The sequence below is a fragment of the Mobula birostris genome, chromosome X (assembly GCF_030028105.1).
Source record: "Mobula birostris isolate sMobBir1 chromosome X, sMobBir1.hap1, whole genome shotgun sequence".
Taxonomy (NCBI): domain Eukaryota; kingdom Metazoa; phylum Chordata; class Chondrichthyes; order Myliobatiformes; family Myliobatidae; genus Mobula; species Mobula birostris.
The window spans coordinates 58799649-58827020 of record NC_092402.1 but is presented as its reverse complement, the minus strand read 5'-3'; the positions used below and the strand labels follow the sequence as shown (position 1 = coordinate 58827020).

The window sequence follows — 27372 nt, the reverse complement described above, 5'->3', positions numbered from 1 at the left end:
CACAGTATCTATGCTGGCTCTCATCCCCCTCAGTCCCAATACCCCACATATCTTCCTGTAAGCTGCCCTGCCATCAGCTTTTCCCAATTCTCCTGCTGCTCATCTGTGCACTTGAGGTAGCTGACAGTTGCTAGTTAACCAGCTATCCTGCACATCCTTGGGACGTGAAAGGAAACCATTGTGGGCACAGAGAAACTCCACTGGGTGCCTGGAACTGTGCACCTGCAGCACCATTTTTGCCCTATCGTGTGAATCTGAGAAATGGGAGCCATTTCAAGTATGTGCTTGAAAACTCTATTTTTCAAATTGATGGAAGCACAGTAGGGCTTGGATTTGTACAGTGCCCTCAATAACCCCAGGAGAAGCAAACACATTTTGCAGGTGACTGAGTGCATTTTGAGACGTAATTGCTGTTTTATTTTAAGCAAACAATTTGGACATAATCCTGACAGCATTGTGATGATAACCAAATAATCCTGCTCAGAGACACAAGAGATTTTGCAGGCACTGGAAATCCAGAGTAACACGCACAAAGTGCTGGAGCAACTCAGCGGGATATGTAGCATCTATAGAGGGGAATAGACATTTGATGTTTTGGGCTGCTACCCTCCATCAGGACTGGAAAGGAAGGGGGTAAAAGCCAGAATAAGAAGCTGGGGAGAAGAAGGAGTATAAGCTAGCAGGTGATAGATGAGACCAGGTAGATATGTGAGGAAGGAGGGGGGATGAAGTGAGAAGCTAGGTGGTGATAGTTGGAAAAGTTAAAAGGCTGAAGAAGGAGGAATCTAATAAGGGATGAGAGTGCACCATGGCAGAAAGGGAAGGAGGAGGGTATCTAGAAGGCCATAAGACCATAAGATATAGGAGCAGAATTAGGCCTTTTGACCCATCAAGTCTGCTCCACCATTTCATCATGCCTGATCCAATTTTCCTCTCAGCCCCAGTCTCTGCCTTCTCCCTGTATCCCTTCATGCCCTGACCAATCAAAAATCTATCAACCTCTGCCTTAAATACACATAAAGACTTGCCTTCCACAGCTGCCTGTGACAAAAAATTCCACAGATTCACCACTCTCTGGCTAAAGAAATTCCTCCTCATCTCCATTTTAGAAGGACACTCCTCTATTATGAGGCTGTGTCCTAGGGTCTTAGACTCTTCCACCATAGGAAATATCCTCTCCACATCCACTCCATCAAGGCTTTTGACCATTTGAAAGGTTTCAATGAGGTCACCCTTCATTCTTCTGAACTCTAGTGAACACAGGCCCACAGCCGTTAAACACGCTTCATATGACAAGCCTCTAAATACTGGAATCATTTTTGTGAACCTCCTTTGAACCCTCTCCAGTTTCAGCACATCCTTTCTAAAATAAGGGGCCCAGAACAGCTCACAATACTACAAATGAAGCCTTACCAGTGCTTTATAAAGTCTAAACGTTACATCTTTGCTTTTATATTATAGTCCTCTAGAAATGAATGCAAATATTGCATTTGCCTTCCTCACCACAGACTCAACTTGCAAATTAACCTTTAGGGAATCCTGCACAAGGACTCCCAAGTCCCTTTGCAACTCAGTATTTTGTATTTTCTCACCATTTAGAAAATAGTTAACCCTTTCATTTCTTCTACCAAGGTGCATTTTTGCCCATTCTCCTGTTCTGTCTAAGTCCATCCATAGCCTCTCTACTTCCTCAAAACTACCTGCCCCTCTGCCTATCTTCGTATCATCTCCAAATTTTGCAACAAAACTGTCAATTCCATCATCTAAATCATTGACATATAATGTAAAAAAAATCGGCTCCAACAGACCCTTGGGGAACACCACTAGACACCAGCAGCCAACCAGAAAAGGCTCCCTTTATTCCCACTCTTTGCCTTCTGCCAATCAGCCACCGCTTTATCCATGCTAGAATCTTTCCTGTAAAACCATGGGCTCTTATCTTGTTAAGCAGCCTCATGTGTGGCACCTTGTCAAAGGCCTTCTGAAAATCCAAGTACACAACATCAACCGATTCTCCATTGTCTATTCTGCTTGTTATTTCTTCAAAGAATTCAAAACAGATTTCTCAGGCTAGATTTTCCCTTGAGGAAACCATGCTGACTATGGTCTATTTTATCATGTGCCTCCAAGTTCCCTAAGACCTCATCCTTAATAATCAACTCCAACATCTTTCCAATCACTGAGGTCAGACTAACTGGCTTATTGTTTCCTTTCTTCTGCCTCTCTCCATTTTTGAAAAATGGAGAGGTACTTGCAATTTTCCAGTCTTCCAGAACCATTCCAATAGGTAGTGATTCTTGAAAGATCACTAATATGCCTCCACAATCTCTTCAGTCATCTCTTTCAGAACTCTGAGGTGTACACCATCAGATCTTTCAGTTTCCCAAGAACATTCTCTCTAGTTATGGTAACTTCACACACTTCATGACCCTTGACACATGGACCTTCCACCATACAGCTATTGTCTTCCACAGTGAAGACTGATGCAAAATACTTATTCAATTCATCCACCATTTTGCTCTCCCCCATTACTACCTCTCTAGCATCAATTTCCAGTGGTCCGATATCCACTCTCGCCTCTCTTTTACCCTTTATGTATCAAAGAAACCATTGATATCCTCTTTAATATTATTGGCTAGCTTACTTTTGTATGCCATCTTTACCTTAATTACTTTTTTAGTTGACTTCTGTTGGTTTTTAAAAGCTTTCCAATCCTCTAACTTCCCACTAATTTTTGCTCTAGTATATGCCCTCTCTTTGACTTTTATGTTGGCTTTGACTTCTCTTGTTAGCCACAGTTGCATCATCTTTCCTTTAGAATACCTCTTCCTCTTTGGGATGTATATATCCTGTGCCTTCCAAATTGCTTCCAGAAATTCCAGCCATTGCTGCTCTGTCGTCATCCCCTGCCAGTGATCTTTTCCAATCAATTCTGGACAACTCCTCTCCCATGCCTCTGTAATTCCCTTTACTCCTCTGTAATACTGATACATCTGACTTTACTTTCTCCTTCTCAAATTTCAGGGTGAATTCAATCATAATATGATCACTTTCTCCTAAGGGTTCTTTTACCTGAAGCTCTCTAATCAATTCTGGTTCATTGCACAACACCCAATCCAGAATAGCTGATCCTCTAGTTGGCTCAACCACAAGTAGCTCTAAAAAGCCATCATGTCGGCACCCTAGAAATTCCCCCTCCTGTAATCCAGCATCAACCTGATTTTCCCAATCTACCTGCATTTTGAAATCCCCTATGACTATTGTAACAGTGTCCTTTTAGCATGCATTTTCTATCTCCCATTGTAATTTGTAGGCCACATCCTTACTACTGTTTGGGGGTCTATAAACAATTCCCATCAGGGTCATTTAACCCTTGCAGTTCCTTAGCTCTTAATTTTCAGCCCTTTTGTTTGCACACATTACACTGGTGACCGCACTGCAAATTAGAACAATTCACTGCTGTATTGGGGTTAATGTGAGGCCTCAGAAGGATGCATCTGTACAAATACAATCTCAGGGAGAATTCGATACAAGCATGAGTCACTCTATCGACTGCTCAGATGTTGAACTAATCCACCTGATCTGGAGTCAATATTGCATCACCATCAACTATTGTAGCTCCATTACCTGCTTTGTGTCTATGTGGCCATATTCATTTACATCTCAAGCAAATACATCGGTGTCAGTAATCTCTTGTTTGCAGCCACACCTGAAGTCCAATTTGCACAGAGCAAGGCTCCATAAAGGTTGATCAGGCAAATAAGAAAATGAAATACTTTTGTGACCTTGGTTGAGAAATACTCATTGCCCCAGAACTGGGAGAACTGCCCATCAATTTATCGCAGGAGAACTTTTTTTTTGTTCATTTGAAAGGACTAATATGGTCTCAGTTTAATGTCCCTTCTGATGGAGGGCACCTCTTACAAGGCCAGTATTCATTGCCAATTGAGAAGGCAGGGCTGAGCATCTTCTGCTGAAGGGCTGCCATGGTGATGTTAGGATTTCAACTCAGCGATGATGCATTTCAAAGTTCAAAGTAAATTTATTCTCAAAGTACATATCAGTCAGAATGGTTTGCAGCTTGTACAGGAATCTGCAGATGGTGATGCTCTGAATCAATCCCTGACTGTGGTGGCCCAGGACATGATGGAGGGTGATGTAGGTGTGAAGGTGGGAATTTGTCTCTACAAGAGATGGGTGGTGGTTACTTTGCATGAGCAGATATATCTGCCGCAGGTCGGCTGATGAGGTCAAGCAGTTATTTCACTCCACTACCTGTTGTAGACTCTTCCTTTAGAACTCAGAAAGCCCAGCCAATGGGATGCCACCGACCCACTCTTGGTAATGTTGAATTCTGATGCTTTTGCGATCCAAAGGTTCTTCAGAAGTCAAGAATGAGGCATAAAACTTGTTGTGTACAATCATTTTGTTAAGTTTTACAAGAGCAAAGAAGGAGAGGAAGAAGAAGCATGCCCTGAGACACAGAAAAGTTCAGCAGACAAAAAAATGGTGTGATCTTCTCATACCAGACTACTGATAACAGATTGTGTTCTGCTGCAAGATATCAGCAAATAGTTGAGATCAAATGGTAAAGGCATTTCCAGAGAAAATTTCACTAAAGATGTTTTCCCTGCACCTTCATTCCTAGCAGGAATACAGGGGTCTTGAAAACAACAAACACTGGGTCAATCTGCAAAAGTTTTGCTATCAGTCAGGATCCCTGGGGCATAATTTCCTCTGTGAACCCTTCTGCATCATCAGGTAGTTGCATCAGCTGTGTTGCTTTTAACTTATTATTATATCCAGTGCTCATAAATAAGTAATCTCCTTCAAGAAAATTAATTTTACATACTTATTAATATTAAAGGCTTCAATGGGTGAGGGGTTAGTGCATGGAAATGGTGCTGGTAATAGATCAACTACAATGTTAATGAATAGTGGAATAGCCTCAAGGGGCTGAATGGCCTCCCTGCTTCGATGTCTAATGTTATGTTCTCATGATAGAAGCTCATGTGGAGATTCTGAATAAAAGTCTTCAATTTAAATATTAATTTAAGCAGATCCTTTGTGTAACATAAAATGCTACGATGGAGATATTTGGTAAAGAATGCAAATTTTCCTAATATTTCTACTATCACCTTTTTCTGGTGGTTACTAAGAAACCATACACCCTAAACAGAACAGCAACAAGTTGCTCCATATTATGTGAAGATATTCATTTTATGATAGCTGTTATTTGTCTCAATGCATATTTACCTAAAGTGGGTATGGAAAAATGATTGATTAATTTTGTGAGAGTCATACCAAAATACTTTCATTCCTGTCTTTGAGAAGAACACTTAACAGACTTCTTTCCAAAGCTTTCATCAAAGATGTGTCTGCTTTCATACTCTGCAGCCTTTCACTGAACCCATGACTCACTATAAGCAGTGCCACAGATGTATATAATTGTGTGTTTCTCTGTGCATATGTGTGTGCTTACTGACTGTATGTATGTGTGAATCTGTATGTGTCTTATAACTTGTGTGTGTGTGCATGTGTGTGTGTGTGTGTGTAAGTGTGTGTTGATGTATTTGTGTATCTGTGTGTGTACTTGTGTCTGTGTAGGTATGTACAGTATGTGCTTACATGTGTAACTGCATGTGTGTGTGTCTGTGCTTGTGTGTATGTGTACCTGTCTGTACCTGTGTGTGTGAGATTGTGTATGTGTGTGTTTCTGTTTATGTATACAGAAAGTCTGTGTCTGTGTGAAAACGTGTATGTGTGTTTCCATCATGGGATGAAGTTTACCTATATAAAGGCTTCTTCTTTTGTGCAACTTTTCCACTTGTCTTTTCCTGCCCATCTAAAGGTCAACTGCCAAAACTTTTGTTTCGAAGTTTGAAGCCCTCTCTAATGTTCTGAACACATACTGTATCTCTTCGGTAAGGAAGTGCTGCACTGTCTGATCGATGATACATTAGAGACTGCTTTTGCAGATGCTATCTTGAAGAAACACAAATGAGTCTATTGTCTAGTCCACATAACTCTCAACCAGTGACAATAAAAGAGATCATCTCTCATTGTTATCTGTTTGCTGTTTGTGAGGATGCCTTTTCTCTTGTGTGGCAAGAATCTCATGTGTGTTTTATTCACCTTACCTGCCTCTCCTGCTTCCTTCAGCGATCTGTGACCATGTTCTCTGGGATCTCTCTATTACAGCACACTGTTGTGGGAAACTGACTTATAGAATAACTAAAATTCAACAGAACTTTGGCTAAGAAAAGTTTTACAGTGTCTAAAATGGAGCTAAGAAAAAAACACTATCTAGATGCGAGATTTCCTTCTGATTCTCAACCTTAAAGAGAACCTTTTGCTTTAGGGTTGGAATTGGCATTGCTGTTGGTCTATTACGTGACAAGATGCAGTGAAAAGCTTTGGTTTGGGCACTATCCAGGCACACCATTCCATACATTGAGGTAGTACAAAAGGAAAATGGAATGTAAAATATTGAGTTACAGTTACAGAGGGAGTGCATTGCAGGGAGACAAATAAAATGCAAGAGTCCATATTTTATCGTACAAGAGGTCCGCTCAAGATTCTGATAATGGTGGAGTAAAAGCAGTCCTTCAGCCTGGTGCTCTCAAGCCTCTTTATCTTCTGCCCAGCCGGAGGGAGAAGAGAGAATGTCCCAGGTTGGAGGGGAATTTGATTATGTTTGCTGATTTCCCGAAGCAGTGGGAAGCGTAGACAGAGTCAATAGAGTGCAGGTTGAATTCCATGATGGACAGTTACTACCCTGCCGGTGGAATGAGCCAGAAACAAAGCCTCTAACAAAGCCATCTGGTTCTTCTCTCTCACCCAGTTGTTTGACTAAAGAATCACTTGCTTGCTTCCCTCCTTTTCTGCTCTCTCCTCCCTCAGACTCCCCTCTCCAGGCCTCGGCCCAGTACCTGCAGGGTGAAGGTGGCTGGGAGTACGGGAGGACAAACAAGCCTCTCGGCTCTCTGAGCCTGCTCTTCCCAATCTAACGCGACTTGACTGGCAGTGCTCTCCCCTCTATATCAAATGGGGTGTGGATTTCGAGACTTGCTACAGGAATTTGAGCGGGTCAGGGAGCATCTGTGGAACGAGAAACAGTTAGCGTTTCAGGTCAAAGACCCTTCATCAGAACTGAGAAGGAGAGAAAGCAAGTTAGTCAAGGTAGCAGAGAAGGTGGGGGAGAGCAATGGGAATTTCTCTGATACAGCTCCTCCCCAGGTTATGGTAGGATTCCTTCCCTGTGAACCGTCTGTAACCTAAACACTTCACAAGTCATAAGTGAGGCCACCAACCAAGGTGGCAGAGTCGGACTTGAAATTGATTTATTATGGCACACGTACCAAGATCCAGTGAAAAGCTTGTCATGCATACTGTTCATACAGATCAAATTGTTACACAGTGCTTTGAGAGAGTACCAGGTAAAACAATATCAGAATGCAGAACAAATGTTACAGTTACAGAAAAACTGCAGTGTAGGTGAACGATAAGGTGTAAGGTCATAACGAAGTAGACTGTGAGAGCGCATCTTGTGATAGGATAACGTTCACACCCAGGAGCGTGAAGCTTTCAACCCTCTCAATCTCAGCACCATTAACATAGACAGGAGCATTCGCAACACTCCCTCCTTTCTGAAGGGTTTTGTTCCGCTGACATTCTAGAAGATCCCTCTCCTCCACTCTCCTCACTAGTCTTTCAAACATTCTTTCAATTGTATAGGCTGCATGTCAGACCTTTGTAAGTTTGGGAGGATTAAAACAATATGTCAGTTAAGGGGCAGTTAAATTCAGATTGTGCGATGTCTGACTTACTGAATGTTTTCATTTCAGATTTCCAGCATGTGCAGCTTTTGTTTTGAGTTCCAGGCATCTGATCCGGGTTGGCAGCTCTGGGAGAGTGCCAGCTTTGCCCCAGAGCTAGTCTGCCACGGGCATGTCCGCCTCACCAGGTGGATGTAAACAGCCACGTGGGCAATTTCCCAGCCATGTGGGCAATTTCCCAGCCACACGACGCCTTCAACGCAGCACCATGCAGGGAGGCGATCCCAACCTATGGCTTTTACGGAGGGAGGTGGAGAGGTTTGTGGAACCCTGGACATTTGTGGCACAGCGGGCCATACGATGCGCTTTCCTGTGCTGAGTAAGGGTCACCAAGCCTCATCCCGCTTTGTAGATCTGGAATGAGAGCTTGGCAGGATAGGGCATTTCAGATAGATCTGTAAGTATCCTTAAACCTAGGATATATAATAGTACAGCTCAGATACAGGCCCCTCAGCTTACCAGGTCAATGCTGAACGTAGTGCTGAATTAAGTCCCTTCTGCCTGCACATGATCCATGGCTTCACACCCTTCCTGTACTGCACACGATGCTCCAAGACTTAAAATGCTGGGTGGGTTTCTGCCTCCCTGCTGCAGGTTGCAAGCTCAAGCTGGATGAGAAAGGTTCTTCTCAATTCCCCTGAAATCCTTCTACCATCTGCTTTACATCCGTATTCTTTGATTATTGATAGCTTAAGCAATAGCTTCAATCCAATTTATGTGTGCCCTTCTTTATTTTATACAGTATAATTCAGTTGTACGGGTAGTTCTGTTATAATGTGACTCCATTTGCTGCATATTCATATGTCTATCTAACTACCTGTTGAATGTCACTATCACATCTGCCTCCACCACTACCCCTGGCAGCCTGCCCCAGACATTCACCAGCTCTGTTATAATATACGTCTCCCTAATGCAAATTGGTTATAAGCTGATTGATGCATTAGGCAGAGCACATTTGTTTATAGCGTGATCAGAAAAATCTTTTTAAACCTATGCTTTGGAAAACTGAAGCCTAGTAACTAAATTGATTTATTATTTCACATATACTGAGGTACAGTGAAAAATTTGCCATCCATACAGATCATTTCAGCACATCAGTGCACTGAGACAGTACAAGGAACAAGCAAATACAGAATGCTGATGAAGAGTTACAGTTACAGAGAAAGTGCAGAGCAGATAGACAATAAGGCACAAGGGCCATAACAAAGTAGACTGTGAGTCTGTTCCGTTATAATGGGACTTTCCAAAACATGAGGTTTCTTAGGAACATAACTACTGCACTCTGGCAGCACTACCTGTATCTCTTGTCAGTAAATGAAGATCAAAATACTGGAAATCTGAGATTAAAAGATAACATGCTAGAAATACTCAACAGACCAGGTAGCATCTGCCCTGGAGGAAACAACCCTAGCCTCATAATTGCTGTTCTCCAACACCAGCAGTGTACTTGTAAATCTCAAAGTTCAAAGTACATTTAGCATTCTGACCTCTGCAAGGGACTGGCAGCTGTTGGTGGACCTCGAAGGGCAGCTGAAGTTCCCCAACCATATCGCAGCCACCACCCTGCGACCAGACATTGTCCTAGTGTCTGAGTCTACTAAGCAAGTGGTGCTGCTGGAGCTGACAGTCCCATGGGAAGATAGCTTGGAGGAGGCCTTTGAAAGGAAGCTCTCCAAGTACGCAGGACTGGTCAGCAACTCTCAGCAGGCTGGATGGAGAGCGAGGTGTCTCCCAGTGGAGGTTGGTTGTCGGGGATTCGTAGCCCATTCTTTAGTTAGAGCCTTCAGCATTTTGGGCATCAAGGGAGAGAGGAAGAGGAGAGCCATCCGCAGTACCACCGATGCGGCAGAGAGGACCTCAAGATGGCTGTGGCTCAAAAGAGGGGAGCTATGGAGTCATAAGTAGCTAGCCATCTGGACACAAGCTGGGGTCTGATCAGCCCCGGATGGGCCACCTGAAGGAGGTTGTATGATGTTGAAAGACCCGAAACACCTGATGATTCCAGGAACATCACTGAATATGTGTCCAGAAGCATCAATAGATGTATGTACACAGCACTATCAAAGTATGTATATATTATACATCTTCTAACAGGCAGCCACAAACAAAGAAACCCAAATGAACCCGTTAAAAAAAGAAGACTGTCAGAGAAAAAAAAGGACAAATCATGCAAACAATGCAAGCAAGTAGCATTTTGAACTGAGGTTCACAAAAAGAGTCCGTCTATAGACCCCTAGTTCAGTGCAGAGCGGAGCAGCCAGCTGAACCGCCCTGTCCCTCTCCTCAGACCCTAAAACCTTGATCTTGGAACCTTCTCAAGTGCATACACAACCTGCCTGTAATCTGGTGAGCAGAACTACACAAGGTACTCCTGCTTGTGTTACATACAAAAGCAAAATTCTACAGATGCTGGAAATCTGAAACAAAAACAGAAAATGCTTGGAATACTCAGCAGGCCAGGCAGCATCTGAGGAGAGAGGAATCATGAATAGTTTGGTTTGGTAACCATTCAGCGGAACTGGGAATAGTTGGAGGGAAAATTAATTTAAAATTGCAAAGAAAATAGGGGGAAGGGGTGGGAGGAGGATAGAGAGATCAAAAAGAAAGGTACATCATGAGATTGAGATGTGAGGAAGCGAGAGAGTGAGTAATGCAAGTAGTGGCGGCGCTGGCTGAGAGTGGATGGTAAAGGCTTGTGAGCAACAAAAAGTGGCCTGAGGGACATGTAAATAGGATTACCCTACTCTTGAACCAATCTCACCCTTCCCTCCCACATAGCCCTCCATTTTCTATCATCCATGTGCCTATCTAAGAGGCTCTTAAATGGCCCTAATCTACCTGCCTCTACCACCACCCCTAGCAGTGCATGGCCTGCATAGGCAGGCACCTCCCAGTCACTATCCAGCTGACAGAAATCACCTGCCACTCATTTCCAACTCATCACCTGCAACCTATTTAAACCCAGCTCTCATCCACCATCCTTGTTCACTCATCGAACCAGTTGCTCCTAGCCTTCAGTTACCTTGTTGTCTGTGGTGTTCTCTCTCGTTTTGTGGCCCCTTGTGGCTCATTATTTTGCAGGTTATTATTAAAGTTATTGTTCCCGCTGAATGGTTTCTGCCACCTCTCTGCTTTTGGATCAAGCCTCCTCTACATTTCCTGACGGGCAGCGGGTTCCATGCATCAACCACATCCTGTGTAAAGAACTTACCTCCATCATCCCCCCCCCAAACTTTCTTCCAATTACCTTAAAATTATGTCCTTTCATATTAGCCATTTCCACCCAGAAAAAAAGGTGCTGCTAGCTATCCACTCTACCTATGCCTCTTATCAACTTGTACACCTCCATCAAGTCATCTCTCATCACTCTTTACTCCAGAGAGAAAAGCCCTAGCTTGCTCAGCCTTTCCTCATAAGGCCTGCTGTCTAATCCAGACAGCATCCTGGTAAATTTCCTCTACATTCTCTCTAACACTTCCACATCCTTCCTATAATGTGGTGACCTGAACTGAACACAGAGAAGCTGAACGATTTGATAGAGCATAAGAGGAGAAACAGAAGAGGGGTGACACAGTAGTTTAGGGGATGGCGAGGTAACTTCGGGGTGACACGGTTATGTAGTGGTTAGCATAACGCTATTACAGCACCAGCGACTCAGGTTCAATTCCACCAATACCTACAATGAGTTTGTATATTCTCCCGTGTTTGTGTGGGCTTCCTTTGGAGGCTCCAGTTTCCTCCCACGTTTCAAAGGCATATAGTTGGTAGGTTAATTAATCATATGGATGTAACTGGGCAGCTCAGGCTCATTGGGCTAGAAGGGCCTGTTACTGCACTGCATCTCAAAAGAAAGAAAAAAATTGAAGTTCTGGTAATGTGAGATAAAAGGCATGAAAGGCTCTTATTTTGAAATTGTGGAATTCAATGTTGAGGGCTTCAACCTCTCTGGTCAGAGGGTAAGGTGTTTACACTGAGCATCTTTGAAACACAAAGACGAAGAGCGGTGGAGAATTAAAGAGATGGACAAATGGAAGCTTATTGTGAGCGCTGAATGGAAGACAGATCAGTGCAGCACAAGAAGAGATACAAGTGGATCTCTGCTTCACCTGGAAGAAGCGTTTGGGTCACTGGATGGTGGGAAGGGAAAAGGTAGGACAACAGGCGCTGTACCTCCTGCGGTTTGTGGGAAAGTGTTATGATAAGGCAAGGGGCCAGTGCAGATGGAAGAGTGGAGCAGACAGTCCCCTCAGAATGCTGAATATCTAGGGCAAGTTTATTGACACAGAGCGTTGGGTGCCTGGATCGGGCTTCCAGGGGTGGTGGTGGAAGATATTACAGAAGTGTTTAGGGGGCTCTTAGAAAGGCACATGAATAGGCAGATAATGGAGGGGCATGGATATTGTGTAGGCAGAATGGATTTGTTTAATAGAACATAGATTATGAGCACAGTGCAGGCCCTTCAGCCCAAGATGTGACAACCGTTTAACCTACTCTACAATTAATCTAACCCTCCCCTCCAACATAGCCTCCATTTTTCTATTATCCATGTGCCTAATAGAACATAGAACACTACAGCACAGTTAGGCATTTACTCATGAATTTAATTGGTTCAGCACAACATTGTGGGGCAAAAAGGCTGTTCCTGTACTATACTGTTCCATGTCCTATGTCCTTCCATACTGTTCCAGTAACACCTTCCTTCTCTTAAATTCTATGGCTCTACCTATAAGGGTAGGTATCCCCTGTGTGTTTTTAATCATCTTGTGTGCTTGCCCTGTTACCATCAGGGATCTGTGCTTCAGGATCCCTCTGTTCCTCCATACTGTTCAGTATCCCACCGTTTACTGGACAGCTCCTTGTAAACTCTAATGAGTGGGTGCCTCAGGGTGACGTGACCTATAAGACAATCACAGACTTTGGAAGAGAAAAGGAAGGTCACAAGAATGGGTTGTTTGAGAAGAGGTTGATGGGGAAAGAGTTGGGACTTGAGGAGAGAGAATCATTCACAATGTCTGCTGACACAGGGGCAAGGGCAGCAGATGGGTGGAAACTGGAGTTGTGTGGGTCTGGTGGACAAGGCACAATCTGAATCATGCTATCTCTTGCAGCAACCCTCAAGCAGGAGGTACAGAAGCCTGAAGACCCACACCACCAGGTTCAAGAACAGCTGCTTCCCTTCAACCATTCAGCTCTTGAACCAAACAGCACAACCCTGATCACCAGTTCAGTTTATATACGAGTTACAAGTACATAGGTTTTAACTTCTATACAGATATATACAGTATACTTTATAATGCAACTACTATAAAGACATAGTAAATTTTAAATTGTGTCATTTGGGCCTAAAGACTTAATCAATGTGGAGGATTTCTTCCTCTTGTGGGATAATGTCTTTCCTGACAATGGGATTACTCTGCTTGACAAATGAGAATTGTGGCTGTGTTACAATATCAGGTTCCGGGCTCTCCTCCGTGGTGGTTGACTCCGGGAGTGCAGTGATCCTGACCGCACTAACCACCTTTCTTTTCAAACAATTGACTCTGCTCTCCTCAACTGATCGATATGTCATCTCCAGTTCTGTCCTTAATCTTCCCAAGTACCCACTTTTGATCACCTCTGTAGTCCTTCGTCAGGACTGCTTGTGAAGAAGTGAAACATCAAACCTCCTTGTTTAAGGAGCCCTCAATTTGTCTCAGCTGTTTGTCCTGCATACTCCTTCTGAGGTTGGGTTTGAGGAGATCCAAGCATGAACACAAGGAACCACCCAGGAACAGCATGGCTAGTGAGATGTTGGTCGTGAAGTGTGCTGCATTGCGATATGCAAAGGAGGAAATTGGAGAGCTACTGATTCAGTGACAGTGTTGTGTGTTCTGCTGACATTGATTGCAGTGCCTTCTTTAGACACTGGACAAACCTTTCCGCCAAGCCATTTGTAGCTGGGTTGTACAGTGCACATGTAATATGTCTTATTCCATTCATTTTAGGAATAACTGAAACTGTCCCTCAACAAACTGTGGTCCATTCTCACTGACTGTGTTCTGGAACACCAGTCCTTGAGAAGAGTTTTCTCAACACGTCAACAGTGTGCAAGGCTGTTTACTGGAGGCTATTGGTTACACCTCTGTCCACTTTGTAGCTGTATCCACTACTACCAAGAAATTTGTGCCCATGAATGGTCCAAAAAAATCCACATGAATCCTCTGCCAGGACAATGCAGGCCATTCCCTGGGATGGAGTGGCACTGCTCTTTACATCTTCTGGATGTGTTGGCATCCCAGACACTGCACGGCAAGCTGCTCCACCTGCTGATCTGCCCCAGGCCACCAGACAGAGCTTTGAGCCAATGCTTTCATTTGACCACACCTCGAGGCCTCTCTGTCAATCTGTGTGTAATTTTTCTCTGTGGCGGCAAAGAAATGTGATACAAGGGCTATGGGGTGTTCACTTCCTTCACTCATAACATGTGACATGACTGCTCCTATACCATAAGCCTTAGGCAAGGTATTGCAGGCAAGCTTCACTAGACAATATAAATCATAATGGGTGAGTACAGTGTCTACCATCACTATTTCATTTGTCTTTTGGGAAGCCACCTCACACTGCTTTGTCCATTGCCATTTCTTCCCGACCTGTAGTGATGAGTTCAAGGGGTGGAGCACAGTAGCCAGGTTTGGCAGGAACCTGTTATAGTGATTGACAAATCTTGAAAAGAACCACAACTGTGACCTGTCCTTTGGCCTTGGGGCATCCAGCACTGCTTGAATTTTCTCAGCACACTTGTGTAATCCATGGGCATGAATTTTCTCACCACTGTATGTGGTGCTTGGTTTGAAAAATTCAAACTTGTTGCATTATGCTTTAAGCCCATAATTTTCTAATCTTTTTTACACTGTTTTGAGATATTGGAGATGTTCTTTGTCATCCTCACCAGCAACAATGATGTCATCCAACTAACACTGAGTGCCTGGGCAGTCTTGCAACACCTGGTCCATAGCTTTCTGCCAAAGTGCTGGTGCAGATGTTGCTCCAAAATAAGCCTGTTATAGTGATGACGTCCTTTGTGAGTGTTTATGGTGAGAAACACTTTGGACTTTTCTTCCATCTCCATCTGTAGGCAGGCCTCAGCTAAGTCCACTTTGCTGAAGTGTTTCCCTCCAGAAACATTTGCAATGATATTCTCTGTCCTAGGCAGAGAGTATTGATCTACTTTTAGTATTAGGTTGATGGTGACCTTAAAATCACATTAGATCCTGACAGACCCATTCTTCTTAGTCACTGGGACCACTAGCATTGCCCATGGGCTCCGTTCAACCTTGGATATAATTTCTTCAGCCTCCATGCAATCTAACTCACTGGCTACTTTATCACGGATGGTATAAAAACTTTGATGTAGCATTTTCATTTAGCACTAATTTACCCTCTATATGTTTGAGTTTTCCAATGCCATCTTTGAACTCTGCTGTGGCATCATCCAGTATTTTTCTTAATTTGCTTTCAGTTGACTCTTTTGCGGGGATGTGGCATGCAAATGGTGGATGGATCTCCAATCAGATTGTAGTTGTCTCAGCCCCAATCACGGCCCCACAATGCCAGCCCTCCTGTTTTTACTATATACAAGTCCAGTGTGGCCTTTTGGTTGTTGCATTTCACAGTTACAAATGTCATTCTCATAGGAGTTTTCTTTTCTCTTTTTTCTTTTCTATTCCCATAGGAGTTGGATATCTGCAGGCTTCAGTTCAGTGTCTTTGAAATACCATTCAAACTCACTTTGTGGAATGACTGAAACAGCAGAGCCAGTGTTCTGTTCTAATTGAAAGATAAACAAGGGGCACCCGCTTACTCCATTTTACTTTAGTGAGGTGCACACTTACAATGTGGTGGTGTGATGACATATGCCATTCACATCCTTTTACATATAACCCGTAATGAATTATGTAAACTACAAAGAATGCTTAATCAAATAATATAGTTACATATTACTGAAAATGAAGTACAAGTCACCTGTGATGCTGCTGCAAGTACGTTTTTCATTGTACTTATGCACACATGTACTTGTGACAATAAACTTGACTTTGAACTTGACTTGAAGCAGGCATAAGGAGAGAAATTAGAAGATGTTCCTTCCCTCCTTTTCTCTCCACCTCCAGGTCAGACCTCCTGGAGCGAGGGGAGCAGGTGAGGGGAAAGGAGGGAAGTGGCAGATTGAAAGCACTCAAACTTAGTGACAGTGGTCCTTACACTTGTTACTGGAAGTAATTTGTTATGAGCTTATTATTGTCACATGTACGAAGATGGACTGAAAAACTTTGGTTTGCGTGCCATCCAGACAGACCATTCCATACTTAAGTACTTCAAGATTGAGAGAGATGATAACTAATAATTGGTCTGTTATTGCCGCACGTACCATGACAAGTGTGTTTTGCATACAATCTATCCCGATCATTTCATTGCATCGGTACATCGAGATAATACAAGAGAAAAGCAACAACAAAGTAAAGTGTTACAGCTGCAGAGAAAGCGCAGTGGATGACAGGTAGATTGTGAGGTCAAGACTCCATCTTATTGTACATAATGTGGGAGAGGGCTTTAAGGTGTACCATCAACGGCAGCAGTAAGCAAGCTTTGGCGGCACCATCGTGCTGCCTTTCGTGGGAGCTTGTCACGCAAGTTCATCTGTACGTTTATAGCAGTGACTGTTCTTCCCTGGGTGTAAGGCACCCTGGGGTGTCCTGAGGTTGTGAAGTGTATTTCATGTGGGTTGCCAGTGACCGCCAGGCAGCCAGGCGAAGAGAGTGGAGTGAGGGAAATACAGAGAGGGAGACAGAGTAAAGAAGCTCTCCGAGAGGTCCGGGCAGAGAGAAACTACAGACAAAGAAGAATATTATGTTATAAATTGATTTTCTCTGCTGATACAGGAGATTGGTTATATAAGGAAGTACGCCTTGTATTGGGTGAAAGTAAATGAAGGGAAGTATTAGTGAGGAGATGGGTTCAGAGTCAGGATTTGTTAGAGGATGTGATAACAGATAAACATGTAACATAGTCATGTGTATTCTTAATACGCACACGTGTGCACAATGATGGAAAAGTCTGAAGCGAGTCAAGAGTATGGAAGAAACAGTGAGAATTCAATGAATACACTCTGGAAGGATTGGGAGTGAAGGAGTGAGAGAGGCAGGTGACAATGAAAGGAGCGAGAGAGAGCCAGGCTGCTGGAGTCAGGCACAATTCATAAAGTGCGCACAGCAACTTGTTATTGAATTTTTTATTCAAGAGCAATAGCTCGTTATTGAAGGAATACTTTATTCAATCCCAAGAGCATTCCCTGTAGTTTGCAGGACCGTCAGCTCAGCGTCTGAGTTCCTACCGGTCTTTCGGGAATCTCCTTTTACGCGCTCCAATGGTCAGCGTTTCTTACTTGGGCCTTACGGGTAGTCTGTGTGCAAAGCTGGGAGATTTGAAGGGGCTTTGGCATGGTATCTGCTTTCACTAAGGTATTGTTTGGTAGATGGCGTGAACCAGGTCAGCGTGAGAACCCCATGAACAGCCAGGTGAGCAAGAAAAAGCCCGGCTTCCTTGGCGCGCCTTTAATGGGACAACCGCTGGCGAAGTGGTTTGACTTCTCGACCTCTGAGGCAGCTGGCCGATCTCCTCCCCACACGGGTTATGAGACGTCCAGATGCCACAGAAAGAGGAATGCCCGGCCGACACGGCGTCCCAACCCACCTGAGCCTTCGAGCCCGTGCGCGGTCGAGCAGCCGGACCTGACGGTCTGCGCAACTGGAATACCTGCTGCAGAGAGTGCAAGTTGCAACCCCTGTGACAATATCGCAAACAGGAAGTCTGTAGGTTGGAGGTGTGAGTCACCGTCGTTTTTTTTTATTTTCCTGGTGCCAGGTTGTACATAAACCTGCAGTAAGAGGAAGCAATGCTCTAAATGCTGTCTGAATCTATTTTTCCACTGGCAATGTTCGCTTTTATTGCACAGTGCATCGTATCTCTGTGCCCTCCCCTTTCCTTACCTCTACGCCCTCCCCTGGGCTCCGCTGATTATTTAACCTGCCAGTGGCCTTCCTTCTTGTGGTCGCAACCGAGCGAGTAAAGGTTGGGGCTTTGGTTTTTCCCTGACCTGATTCACAAGCTAAGCTCTCTGCACTCTACTGCAAACAAGCAGTTAGGCAGTGCTTGATCTGCAGAAGGTTGCTCGCCTGGATTTCTTTGAACTGTGCAGTGACTCCTCCTGCTCGAGCTGGATAGTAGATGCTGCACTGCAGTGTGAAACAAGACCCGGATCCAGACACATAGTACTAGGGGTAAGGGTGCGGGTTGATGGTGAGGAGGTGGCGGGAGGGGGGAGCTCCCTGGCTTCTGCTGCCCATTAGGAAGGTGAGCGCTTTGGAAGGAGCGTGGTGCGCGGCCACGGCCGCGGCCGCGAGGTCACATCTTCAGCCCGACCACCGAGGGAAAGGAAGCGACGCGAGCCACGCTGGGTTTCGCTGAGCGTGCGTGCAGAGGCTGTGCATATGGGTAAAAGGAGAGCTGCTGCGGGACCTCGCGGCTGAACCCGGACAGTAAGCAGTTAGTTAAACGATTAGCCTGCCTGTGAGAAAAGAGGGAGGGAGAGATAGAAAGAGAGAGAGAGAGAGAGGTGGGGTGAGAGAGCGCTGCCTGCCGCGGCTGCAGACGTTCCACAGAGCTGGTGTCTGCCCGCAGTCCGGTCACTTGCTGGCTTTTGTTAATTGAGAGCTTCCCTTCGGTGGTTTTCACCTTTATGTCTGAACACGGTGCGTTTGGAAACCAGTCTGCTCGAACTTCCCAATCCTGGCACCGCGTTTTTTTTTATTATGGTGCGGGATGTAAGTTTAAAGAACTGAGTTGCATTGAGACCTTCGCACAACACATTGGTGCTGTCCAATCCCTCAACCATGCTCATTCAGGTGTACCTTAAGGCGGCTTTTCTGCTCTTTAAGGTCTGACTTCAAGACTGTAGACTCTTTGGCCAGAGTGCGCATCACAGCGCGGCCTGATTCTCTTTTCCGATGACCAGGAGCACAACTGCGGTATGGGCCAGCTCGGAAAAGGAGGGATGTTTTCTTTCCCTTAAGGTCCTTGGTCAGCTCAAATAGGTTTTCAAAACAACTCGCCAGTTTCCTGCTCGCTGCCGCACGGGACGAGCTTTAATTCCAAATTATTTCCTCAACTGAATCTGAATTCAGGGATTCCCATGGTAGGATCGAACTCCCCACTCCCCGTGAATGGCCTAAGCCTCAGTGTGGCTGGACTGTAGACGGAAGAACTGTGCCACTCCACCCATGGAGTACAGCCTGGGCTCCCCCCCCCCCCAACTGGTAGCGCCGGGGCGGACTGCCTGGAGATGTTCCGGAGTATGTCCGTGCCCGGGTAACCGTGAACAGGGAGCACGCAGCGTTCACGGGTGTCATGGAGGTGTTCCGGGACCGTGAGGCACCGCAAGAGTTAAATGCCATCCATGATAGGGATGGAAATATTTTAATTTAATTTAGTTCGTGTTAGTAATTGTATTAATCACTGTTACTGTATCTATTGTATCTGTGTTTGTTGTAGTATGTAGAATGTGATTTGTTGTAAACGTATTTTTGTTATAAAAAAAACTGGGGTCGTTCCAAAAGGGCTTGATAGGGTATTGTTAGTTGATAATTGGTTTATTATTTTCACATGTATCGAGATACAGTAAAAAGCTTTGAGTGTCTTCCAGACAGATCATTCCGTGCATAAGTGTATCAAGGTAGTAAAAAGGAAACCAAGATGCAGAATGAAGTGTAACAGTTACAAAGAAAGTGCAGGTAGGCAAGAAGGTGCAAGATTACGAGAGAGATTAGGAAACCAGGATTTCATCTTGTGTTCAAGAGTGTGTTAACCGTGGGGCGGGAGCTGTCCCTGAGCCTGGTGGCACGTGTTCTTAAGCTTTTGTATCTCTGAGAGGGAAGAAGCGAGAGCGTCCCGGTATGGGGTGGGGGGGGGGGTCCTTGATTATGTTGGCTGCTTTCCTGGGCAGCTGGAAGTGTAGACAGAGTCGATGAACTATGTTGTTTTCAGTTTTTTGCAGTTTCAGGCAGGACAAATGCTGTAATGCATCCAGATAGGATGCTCTCTGTGGTGGATCTGTAAAACTGGTGAGGGTCAAGGGGGATGTGCTGAATCTCCTTAGCTTTCCGAGGAAGTGAGGTGCTGGTGGGCTTTCTTGACCATAGCGTCCGCATGGCTGGATGCACAGAACCAGGTGCATCCAGATACGGGATGTTCCCAAATCAGAAGTTAAGAATTAGATAAGCCCGATGAGGAATTTAGTAGAAACTGAATTCCTACTGGGGAGGGGCACGGAAGAAGATCTCACAGTCTACCCCGCCCTCTTTGCTTTGGATGCAATGCAAGAGCTTTCGGCCTTTTCTGCTCCTGAAGTGACAGCCGTATCCCATTGCGTGAAAGGGGGGGGGGGTAGGGTCGGCCGTCGGAAGGGAATCCTGTCCCCTATGAATCCGTCAAACTTCGCGTTGGCAAGGCCCGGGAGCTATTTGCACCCCCAGCGCCACTCAGGTCTGTGCTTCAAGGCAGAGGAGGCTCACGGGCAAGGCGGTGAATTACAGGGGCTGTGAGGGTGGCAGTGTTGTCGGTGTGTTAGGTGCCAAGTGACCTGGCAGCAGCAAGTAGCTCCGACACAACGCAGCGCTGCTGTAGGCTAGGACGCTGGTGCAGAGACTGTCATCTGAGCTCTCTCTCTCTCTCCTCACCCCCCTGTAGGTGTTCCTTGCCGGAGCCAGTCCCCCGAGGAAGCGCCGATGGACGGGAAAGCGTGGACCACCCTGAGTCCCGATGAGTTCGCTCAGCTTCACCAGTACATTGAGTGTGAGTAGGACCCGGGATCCAGTGAAAACGGTCCCGTGCATCACAATGGGTCGATGTGGGCGGAGCATGCTGCCGGAGGGAGGAGGAGGAGGAAGGTAGGGCAGGGGAGTATGAGGCGGACGCCCACCCCGCCTTGGCGTCTCAGCGTGTCGGGTCGAGCCTACCCCCTACCTGTCCCAAGCCCGGTCAACCTTAGTCAAGTTCGAGGCAGAGTCCCGTGGTGCGCGGGTACCGAAGGGTTGGACAAGGGGCACCGTTATCACGCGGTACCTCCAACAATCGGTGCTCAGCCCGGGAGCTGCGGCTAAGTGGTAGTGCGGTCAGTATAACATTACAGGTCCTCAGTACAGAGAGGTGAGTGTGCGTTAATGCGTGAGTCGGTTTGTGTTTATGTGTATGTATGTGTGAGTTTGTGATGTGTGTGTGCTTATGTGTGTGAATATGTGCTTATATATTTGTATGTGCTGGCGTTGCATATGTACAAGTGTATGTAAACTGCATGTGTGAGTGTGTTGTGGATGTTTGTGGTGCAAATATGTGTGCATGTGTGTGTCTATGTGTGTACACATTTGTTGCCGTATACTACAGGCATGGTCAGATCTTCCACATTGTCCTGCTAACAGCTTAATCTTAAACCGACCGGAGTAGCAACTTCAGGCTTTGTGAGCACTCATTTGTTTGAGACTGTTCCATGTTGATGTTGCCATAGTACCTACAGGATAGGAGCTGTCGTTGCCATGGAGTCTGTAATTACTCAGTCTCTACACGACCCTTCAGACTTCAGTCCCAGACACTCACTCAGCTCTTTGTTCAAATAATGAACCCAGCTCACAATTCCCCGCTCCCTGCTTCAAACTTCCTTAGATCTGCAGTTTCTGTTTGAATGCCTTTGATCACCATGTGATTATATCAATGCATGGCCACTGATCACTTACTTGCTTGGGGTTACTGTTCTATCTCAAGCTGTCTTTGGCCAGACTGTTTAAGCATAGTTCACCATGGGCCACAACATGATACCAAGCCCAATCGTGCTTGTGATTCATGGGACTGGGAAAATTTCCACTTTCGAGCTTGCTGCCTCTCACTGCATAAACCTACTCTGCTTGGGAGCAGTCCCAATTTTTACCAAAGGTGGACATGAGCCTCACTGGGGAGCATTGGAACAAAATGAGCAGAGACAGGGACCTGTTACAAACGTCAGGGCAAGCTCATGAGGGAGGGAAGAGGGTAGACTAACAAGGGATGAATTGCACAGGGGTGGGGGACAAGGAGCAGAACTGCAAAAGGGAAGGAAGCGGATGAACTGCCAATGGCAAAAGTGGGGAGCAACAACATCTGACTAGTGGGAGTCTTTTAATAGAGTTAGTGAGAGTTCATAGCCAACATAATTCAGAAATGAAAGGCAAAAATTAGGGAACCTAGGATATTGAAGGTTTGATCAGGCTTTACATCAGCATTACTGTCTGGTTCAGTGCAGCATCCTCTCACAGCACACAAAAACTACAGCAAGCTGTCAGGTCTGCTGAAAACATCATTGGCTGCAGTCTACTATCACTGCAGGACTTGCACATGTCCAGAACAAAGAAGTGGACAGGAAAAAATCATTGCAAATACTACCCACCCTGCAAACTGCCTTTTCCAAAATCTCCCTTCTGCAAGGTGCTATAGGGCGGTTAAAACACAAACTTCACATCATTCTTAAAGTTTTCTTTCCCCTTTTGGTTAATCTGATCAACTATTCTAGTTAGCACCACTCCGCTCCCCTCTATCTATTATCCCAGATACTGCACTGTAAACTTTTTAAACCTCTTTTTATAATGCTGTTTAAATTGTAAATACAAGATGATATTTATGCCCATTCTATTCCCTATCCATACTTCAATCTCTAACTTTATTTTTATATAATGCTTTATAATTGTTGAATATCGTCTTTTGTTGAATGCCATGCCAACATACCACAGCAAATTGCTGATACATGTAAATATATGAGAGCATTCTGACAGGCTGGTGAATAAGTTGGATCTTTGATCCTTGAAATAAAAGGAAGCATATGACAATAAAGTCAACTGGACATGAATGAGTCTGGCTCGGAAGTTGAATGTTGTGTTGGCGGATGCAACTTAATCCCAACAATTGTAAGGTGGTAAATTGGTTTATTATTGTTGCATGTACCAAGATACAGTGATAATCATTGTTTTACGTGTCATCCATACAGATCTTATAACCATATAACAATTACAGCACGGAAACAGGCCATCTTGGCCCTTCTAGTCCGTGCCGAACTCTTACTCTCACCAAGTCCCACCGACCTGCACTTGATCCATAACCCTCCATTCCTTTCTATCCAATTTAACTTTAAACGACAACATCGAACCTGCCTCAACCACTTCTGCTGGAAGCTCGTTCCACACAGCTACCACTCTCTGAGTAAAGAAGTTCCTCCTCATGTTACCCCTAAACTTTTGCCCTTTAACTCTCAACTCATGTCCTCTTGTTTGAATCTCCCCCACTCTCAATGGAAAAAGCCTATCCACATCAACTCTATCTATCCCCCTCATAATTTTAAACACCTCTATCAAGTCCCCTCTCAACCTTCTACGCTCCAAAGAATAGAGACCTAACTTGTTCAACCTTTCTCTGTAACTTAGGAGATGAAACCCAGGCAACATTTCAGTAAACCTCCTCTGTACTCTCTCAATTTTATTGACATCTTTCTTATAATTCGGTGACCAGATCTGTACACAATACTCCAGATTTGGCCTTACCAATGCCGTATACAATTTCAACATTACATCCCAACTCCTATACTCAATGCTCTGATTAATAAAGGCCAGCATACCACCGTATCCACATGAGATTCCACCTTCAGGGAACTATGCACCATTATTCCTAGATCCCTCTGTTCTACAGCATTCTTCAATGCCCTACCATTTACCATGTATGTCCTATTTTGATTAGTCCTACCAAAATGTAGCACCTCACATTTTTCAGCATTAAACTCCATCTGCTGTCTTTCAGCCCACTCTTCTAACTGGCCTAAATCTCTCTGCAAGCTTTGAAAACCTACTTCATTATCCACAACGCCACCTATCTTAGTATCATCTGCATTCTTACTAATCCAATTTACCACCCCATCATCCAGATCATTAATATATATGACAAACAACATTGGACCCAGTACAGATCCCTGAGGCACACCGCTACACACCGTCCTCCAATCTGACAAACAGTTATCCACCACTACTCTCTGGCGTCTCCCATCCAGCCACTGCTGAATCCATTTTACTACTTCGATATTAATGCCTAACGATTGAACTTTCCTAACTAACCTTCCATGTGGAACCTTGTCAAAGGCCTTACTGAAGTCCATATAGACAACATCCACTGCTTTACCCTCATCAACTTTCCTAGTAACCTCATCAAAAAATTCAATATGTCAAACATGACCTTCCACGCACAAATCCATGTTGACTGTTCCTAATCAGACCCTGTCTATCCAGATAATTATATATACCATCTCTAAGAATACTTTCCATCAGTTTACCCACCACTGACGTCAAACTCACAGGCCGATAATTGCTAGGTTTACTCTTAGAACCCTTTTTAAACAATGGAACCACATGAGCAATACGCCAATCCTCCAGCACCATCCCCGTTTCTAATGACATTTGAAATATTTCTGTCAGAGCCCCTGCTATTTCCACACTAACTTCCCTCAAGGTCCTAGGGAATATCTTGTCCAGACACGGAGACTTATCCACTTTTATATTCCTTAAAAGCGTCAGTACCTCCTCTTCTTTAATCATCATACTTTCCATAACTACCCTTCTTGTTTCCTTTACCTTACACAATTCAATATCCTTCTCCTTAGTGAATACCAAAGAAAAGAATTCTCCATAATTATATTAAAACTAATGGTATTGTGATCACTGGACCCGAAGTGCTCCCCAACACATACCTCCGTCACCTGCCCTATCTCATTCCCTAACAGGAGATCCAACACTGCCCCTTCTCTAGTTGGTACCTCTATGTATTGCTGCAAAAAACTATCTTGCACACATTTGACAATCTCCAAACCATCCAGCCCTTTTACAGAATGGGCTTTCCAGTCTATGTGTGGAAAATTAAAATCTCCCACAATCACAACCTTGTGCTTACTACAAATATCTGCTATTTCCTTACAAATTTGCTCCTCCAGTTCTCAGTCCCCGTTAAGTGGTCTACCCATTGAGGTAGTACAAGGGAAAAGCCATAACAGAATGCAGAATTACGGTTTGCAGTGACACAAAACGTGCATTGTAGATCAAATTTAAAAGTTGAGACGTTATATTGCAAATTTACAAATTCTTGGAGTATTGTGTGCAGTTCTGGTCGCCACTCTACAGGCAGAATATGGTTGCACTGGGGAGAGTGCAGAGGAGATGTTGCCTGGATTGGAGTACTTATATTCCCTGGAGCAAAAGGGGCTGGAGGGTCACCTGATAGAAGCAAATCACCAATATGGTAAATACTCAGAATCATTTTTCCCATGGATGGGTTATCAAAAATGTAGGTTACAGGTGAGAGGAGGTTTAGAGGGGATCAGAGGAGAGAGTTACTTTATACAGAGAGGGTGGTAGGATCGGTTACAATCACTACTTTTGTTAGGCACTTCAGTCAGGGAGGTCTAGTGGGATACGGTCCTAGTGCAGGCAAGTGGGTTTAGTGCAGTTAGACAAAAAGGTTGGCATGATCAAACTGCCCAGTAGGTCCAAACAGCCTGTGGGGCATGACTCTGATTGTATGATAAGTAATGAGGCAGGGAAGTAGGTGAATTAGTGAAAGAGGAAAAGGGTGAAGAAAGGAAAAATTAAAGCAGGCAAACCAATGAGCTGAGGAAAGCATGCCGGCCATCTTATCTAATCTTGTCATCAGTCACTTATGGGTCCTTTTCAGTAAGTACCTGTTTGTACTTGGCAAGTCATGTCCTGTAAGCTACTTCCTATCCTGCAGTTTGGTCACTTTTCTCGTTCACATCAGCATACGATCTTTGGCTTTGAAGTGCTTGATGCTGTCAATAGCTTATTACCAAGAGAGTTTTCTCAGCACTAACCCTAAACCCTGATGCTAACCACCCATCCCAGACATCCTCTCTTCTCTCCCCTCTCATCAGGTAGAAGACATGAACATTCAAAAACAAGGACCACCAGGCTCAAGGGCAGCTTCTACTCCGATGTTATAAGACTATTGAATGGTTTCCTAATATGATAAGCCTGACTCTTAACCTCACAATCTACTTTATCATTGTCTTGCACCGTATTGTCTACTTGCACTGCACTTTCTTTGTAACTGTAATACTGTACTTTATTTGAGAGAATCAGATCAGGTTCATTATCACTGACATGTGCCATGAACTTCGTTGTTCTGTGACAGCACACCAGTACAAGACATTAACTGTCTCTCTCTTCACAGATGCCGCCTGAGCTACTGAGATTTCAGATTTTCAGCCTCTGCAGTTTTTTTTGATTTTTCACATCAGGTTGTCTGTTTTAGTGGGTGAAACCTCTTTAGCTATCCTGTTGTTATAGAAAGCATGTTTGTCCTTCCTCTCTACCTCTATCTGATTATAATGCTGTTGACATTGTAAATTCCTGCTGGTATTTATGCACGTTTATTCCTTATCTGTCCTTTAACCTCTAGCTTTATTTTTATTTAATTACTCTGTACAATTATTGAATGTTTTTTTGCTGCATGTCACACCCTGCCCAACACACCACTGTGAATTCCTAAGGCATTATAAATGTATATGGTGAATAAAGTTGATTCTTGATTCTTATTCCAACTGGAATTTTAGTCTCCAGCAGCCTTGCCAGTCCTGGCGAGTGTTGCCTTGTACACTTGTTTGTCAGGTTGCAGACTGTAAACCCAGAGACAGGGGGGTTGCCTTCGTGCAAACCTTGTTCATCTGCCTCTGAAGGAATGGGTGATGTTACACCATTCTCTGCCCGTGCTGTGGACAGTGGTGAGAATGTTGCAATGGTAAATTGCCTCCAATCTTTACAGTTACCTGTAGCAAAAGGAGAGCTCTCTTAGACCACAGGACGCAAGAGCAGAATTAGGCCAGTTGACCCACCGAGTCTGCTCCACCATTTCATCACGGCTGATTTATCATCTCTCTCGACCCCACCCTCTTGCCTTCTTTGACATCCTGACTAATCAAGAACCTATCAGCTTCCACGGACAACTGTGGCAATGAATTCCACGGATTCACCATCCTCTGGAAAAAGAAATTCCTTCTCACTTTTTTTCCTAAAGGGATGTCCTTGTATTCTGAGGCTGCTCCCTCTGGTCCTAGACTCCCCCACTACAGGAAATATCCTCTCCACATCCACCCTGTTAATTCTGTTCTGTTCATCTTCTGTTACAACCTCATCTGGAACTCTGTATCTGAAAGAAGAGTTAATGAATGACATTCTCTCGACTCCTCCACTTAATAAGCTTGTTGCTGATCTAGCTATAACCTCAGCCCTGCATTCCTGTCTACCCACAGTAACCTTTTATCTTCTTTTCATGAATCAATCTCCGCCTGCCTTAAAAGCATACACACACTGTGCTTCCACTGCACATTGAGGAAGAGTCCCAGTAATTGAATGCCTTCTGAGAGAAGGCCCCC

The 27372-nt window shown here is 44.5% G+C and overlaps 1 protein-coding gene across 6 annotated transcripts in view; it reads left to right on the top strand.

Annotated features, from left to right (window-relative positions):
• The window catches only part of LOC140191922 (diacylglycerol kinase beta-like), a 159008-nt gene that overhangs the window by 57982 nt on the left and 73654 nt on the right, over positions 1 to 27372 (top strand). For 4 of the 6 annotated variants that reach the window (XM_072249796.1, XM_072249795.1, XM_072249791.1 and 1 more), the window contains one exon: positions 20616 to 20720. In XM_072249796.1, the coding sequence (XP_072105897.1) occupies positions 20654 to 20720 (67 nt within the window). In that variant the 5' untranslated portion in view covers positions 20616 to 20653. Of the gene's footprint in view, positions 1 to 17992; positions 18152 to 18347; positions 18410 to 20615; positions 20721 to 27372 lie in introns of those variants that run through there. The other 2 variants (XM_072249793.1, XM_072249794.1) reach the window with 2 other exon arrangements.